At 33.9% G+C, this 4911-nt stretch overlaps 1 protein-coding gene across 1 annotated transcript in view; it reads right to left on the reverse strand.

Moving 5' to 3' along the window:
- Nucleotides 1-4911, reverse strand: part of csf1rb (colony stimulating factor 1 receptor, b) — a 39767-nt gene that overhangs the window by 3878 nt on the left and 30978 nt on the right. The window contains exon 17 of the mRNA XM_016522059.1: nucleotides 1786-1908. Within this exon, the coding sequence (XP_016377545.1) occupies nucleotides 1786-1908 (123 nt within the window). The remainder of the gene's footprint in view (nucleotides 1-1785; nucleotides 1909-4911) is intronic.

Below are 4911 nucleotides of genomic sequence, written 5' to 3' on the forward strand. Positions count from 1 at the left end.
GTTGATTGACAGATGTCTTGTCCAGTCAGCGGTGAGTAATCCCAAACCAATGGGCTGTCTCAAACTATACCTACCTTTTCCGGTTTGTCTGATTTGTCGTTGTGTTTTCTGACTTGTTATTTTGTTTTCGAATTTGTCATTGTGTTTTCTGACTTCTTATAATGTTTTCTGAATTGTTGTTGTGTTTTCTGAATTGTTATTTTGTTTTTTAAACTTGCATTTGCGTTTGTAATTTGTTATTTTGTTTTCAGAATTGTGATTTGCTTTGCACTTCTCGGCCACCGTACTTTTTTCATACAGAACATAAATGGTCAAAAGAATTGTCAGAGGTGTACAAACAACCATGGAAGGTTTGACTGTTTCTTAAATGCTTGCAGAAAATATACACTTTACATCCACTATATGCAGACTAGAAATGATCAATGTCAAGACATAAAAACCAAATTTTGCTAAGCAAAATTCAATTTGTGTTGTGTCTCACAAGAACTGGATGGGAAGCTGTCATATCTGAAGCCTATGGTAGCCTATTTCCGCCACAGAAAAAAAAAACGGTATTTTAGACTTTTTATCTCACACTTCTGAGAACAAAAAAGCCACAATTGTGAGATATAAACTCAGAATTGTGACTTTGCACAATTGAGAGTTATAAAGCCAGAGTTGCAGGATACAATATTGCATGTATATTGCATGTATATATAGAGATTCTGACCTTTTTCTCGCAATTGTGAGTTTATATCACGCAATTCTGACTTCTAAAAAAGTTAGAATTGTGAGAAAAAACGTCAGAATTGCAATTTTATATCCCAGAATTGCAAGATGTAAACTCACAATTGCGAGAATAAAAAAAAATGAAATAGAGACTAAAAAGTTAGAATAAAAAGTCGTAATTACCAATTTAATTTTTTTTAAACTGGCTTCCATACACTATCACATTGCAGTGATAGTCTCTATGTTAATTATGTTAGCACATGCATGTGTGTTTTTGCTATTGCTAGCTAACTATTTAACAGCTGACTGCAAAAAATCAATTGAGATGAAGTTTCTCATTTTAATTCTTTTCTGCAATTTAGTTAAGTTTCAGCTACACAAAGTATTTGAGTGGATTTAGAGTTTAATTTAATATTAAGAAATGTTTTCTTTTTTTGTGGACTCAAACCATTTAAGTTTTTTTTTTTTAAATAACGTCTCGGTTACGTATGTAACCCTCGTTCCCTGAAGGAGGGAACGGAGACGTCACGTCGTGACCGCCGAATTGAGATCCCCATTCATCGGTCACGTCGTTGACTCGTAGTGACCGACTGAAAGGGAACAATATTTATAAATACTGTGTGCTACATTTAAGACATAAAAAGACACTACTGTGCATTGTGTATGATGTTATATGCTTATGTATTTACTCCTGAATTATGAAATTACTTTGAAATCCAATCTTGCCCCTCAGACTAAAAAAATTTGTAAAAGTCAGATTTTAATTAATAAAATTTGAAGATTTTCTTTACTTTCTATGTGAACAATACCTTGGGGATTTTTACAGTGACTACTTTGGAATCTGTTCTTATTTACAGTAGATTTGTTATCTTAGTTGGGGATTTGTGGCGTGTTCACTCTTATAACACTTAGCATAGTGTCATAGTGTGCAGTGGCACAAATCTATGAAAAGATTTGTTTGAATTCAAAACAGTGTGTGTGTTCTGTGAGGTTTAGTTGTGTATTGATTCAGAATGCACAATTACATTCTAAACTGTTAAATTGTTCATAAAAAGAATACAAGAAAAAATAACTTACATTCCCCTTTACTACATAATTCAAGTCGTTCATGATGTCTCGTGCAAGGCCAAAATCACAGATCTTGACAACGCGGCAGTCGGCCACAAGAACATTCCGTGCAGCCAAATCTCTGTGAATACACTGATCATAAACAGCATTAGAAAATGACAATGACACTAAATCTTCCTCATAATTAGTTATACTGTAAGGTTTACAAGTAACATGAATTGCGTAATCAGATTACTTTTTCAAGTAACAAGCAAAGTAACGCATTACTTTTAAACTTAGAAGAAAATATCTAAATTACTTTTTCAAATAAGTAACGCAAGTTTCTTTGTTTTCCCATTTATTCACTGACAGCTCTCCTGTCCTCGTGTTGAGAAAAATTTTGAGTGCGGTGCAGAGGCACTTCCTTCAGGCTGAGGCTTATTAATTTCACTTTTGGTGTAAAAGGGCCTTTACAGTTGCCAAAAATATAAATTTTGTTTTTGTTATTAAAAATAAATAAGCAAGCCCAGCTCAGGTGACAAAAAGTAACGCAAAAGTAACGTAATGCATTCCTTTCCATAAAAAGTAACTAAGTAACGTAATTAGTTACTTTTTTATGGAGTAACACAATATTTTAATGCATTACTTTTAAAAGTAACTTTCCTCGACACTGAGGTGGCGATTAAAAAAAGGAGTGTGTGTATATATATATATATATATATATAAGCCTAATTAAAAATATGAATAAAAACTATAATAGTATCTAAATGTTATTAAAATAACACTGTATATAACCAAGAAAATGTACATTTTTGGAGGCTAGGAAGTCCATTCCCTTTGCCACTTGATAGGAGAATAGGGCCTTTACAGTTGCCAAAAATATAAATTTTGTTTTTGTTATTAAAAATAAATAAGCAAGCCCAGCTCAGGTGACAAAAAGTAACGCAAAAGTAACGTAATGCATTCCTTTCCATAAAAAGTAACTAAGTAACGTAATTAGTTACTTTTTTATGGAGTAACACAATATTTTAATGCATTACTTTTAAAAGTAACTTTCCTCGACACTGAGGTGGCGATTAAAAAAAGGAGTGTGTGTATATATATATATATATATATATAAGCCTAATTAAAAATATGAATAAAAACTATAATAGTATCTAAATGTTATTAAAATAACACTGTATATAACCAAGAAAATGTACATTTTTGGAGGCTAGGAAGTCCATTCCCTTTGCCACTTGATAGGAGAATTTCAGTAAATCAATATTATCCAATGACCATGCATCCTTCCCTCCTTCATTACAAGATTCTGTTGAAACAGACCAAAAATTGTAATTTTGAAATTATTTCTTCACAGGAAATATTTAGAAGAGTATTACCTTTGTTACTTTACCTTGACAAATGTCTTTTGACATCTGTGTAAATTGTGCGTCCTTGTAGCTCTCTGAGCCAGAGTAAGTCATCCTATAAGAAGAAGGTGTAAATGATTGACAATAAAAGACACACTACAAGCACAGCACATTTAGCCACATCAACATACCCTGTCGAATGGTTCTTTTGAACAGCCACATTCTTGTAGAGGTTTGAATTCTCATGGAAACTCTGAACACCAAGGACATTGTTCACAAATGTTTCTGCTCGTTGACGCAAGAAGTTGAGGAGGTCACCATGACAGCAGTACTCTGTGATCATCAGCATTGGTCCTACATCAGACCAAAGTCAAATTCAGAGATCAACCAACATAGTTTTTTTTTTTTTTTTTTTTTTGGATATGCTACTGATTATTTTTATATTTAAGAGTCTATAACCTTTGGAAGCCCATTTCCACCACTAAATAAAAAATTTAAAATATAATTGCGACTTTTGGTTTTGACATTTTTCTCGCAATAAAGTCAGAATTGCGAGATACATATTATTTCTCGCAATTGCGAGTTTCGCTATTCTGACTTTTTTTTCACAATTGCGAGTTTATATCTCGCAATTCTTACTTTTTTTCAGAGTTGTGAGATATAAACTCACAATTAACCCTTCGTAAAGACCCGCCCCTATTTTAGTTACTGTTGCTACGCCACAAGCCATGGCGCTCTCACGCCACACATCATTTTCTCACGCTAGTTCACTAGTTACATCACAAAATAAACATGGATGAACATCAGAAGGTATCTTGTTTCAACAGCAGAAATACATCAGTACACACCATTTTTCAAGTTCAAGTCCACCGACGTTAATCTACTCTCCTGACTGGTTTGTTTGTATTTTCTTACAATTTCAAGTTTACATCTCACAATTCTGACTTTATAACCAAGGCATTTCACTCGGTGGCCAGTTCTTTTGCTCAAATAGCGTTAAAAAATCTTATTTTTCAGGCTAGACCAACCAATGCGCATGCGCAGTCCTGAGCGCACATCTCAGAACGCTGACTGTTTCTATAGCAACCGGGACTTCTAATGGCAGCTGCAGTGACACGATGACTTTACCGATTAGCGATTGGCTCTTTTACTTCGTTCGATAGAGCGGCCATATTGAGCGTTGCATTTTTCCCCCATTCAAATCTGTACGAGGGACATGTCTTATAGTCTTTGTTATAACTACCAATTGCATGTTATAAAGTCAGAATTCTGAGATATTCTTGCAATTCTGAGAAAAAAATCACAATTGCGATATATGAACTTTACCTACTTTATATAACTTTTTATATTTAACAATATTTAAAGGGGTCATGAAATGGAGAATGAAAATGTTCTTGATATTGACACATAGGCTATGAGAGGTCACTCTACAATAAAAACGCTGCAAATTTCAGAACTTAAAACTAACTGCCCAGTTTAAAAACTGAAATGCCGGGATTTGAAATCGAGACAATTGTGACATCACCATTTCTGATCAACTCATGTCTGTCCATCAATCACAAGTGCCATACTGCTGTTGGTTTAAGATGTTGAGTAAGACGTGGTTACTAAGAAATGAAAAGCTACACAATGCATCAGTTAGGGTTAAAAGACTTGGTGACAAACACAAAACACACAACATGCCAGAAACATATTAATCACTGCAATAATGATGCAATCCTAGACTACTAAGAAAACACAATGCATCAGTTAGGGTTAAAAGACTTGGTGACAAACACAAAACACACAACATGCCCAACATGCCAGA

Source organism: Sinocyclocheilus rhinocerous, unplaced genomic scaffold (genome assembly GCF_001515625.1).
Source record: "Sinocyclocheilus rhinocerous isolate Xijiao unplaced genomic scaffold, SAMN03320098_v1.1 scaffold1967, whole genome shotgun sequence".
Classification (NCBI taxonomy): domain Eukaryota; kingdom Metazoa; phylum Chordata; class Actinopteri; order Cypriniformes; family Cyprinidae; genus Sinocyclocheilus; species Sinocyclocheilus rhinocerous.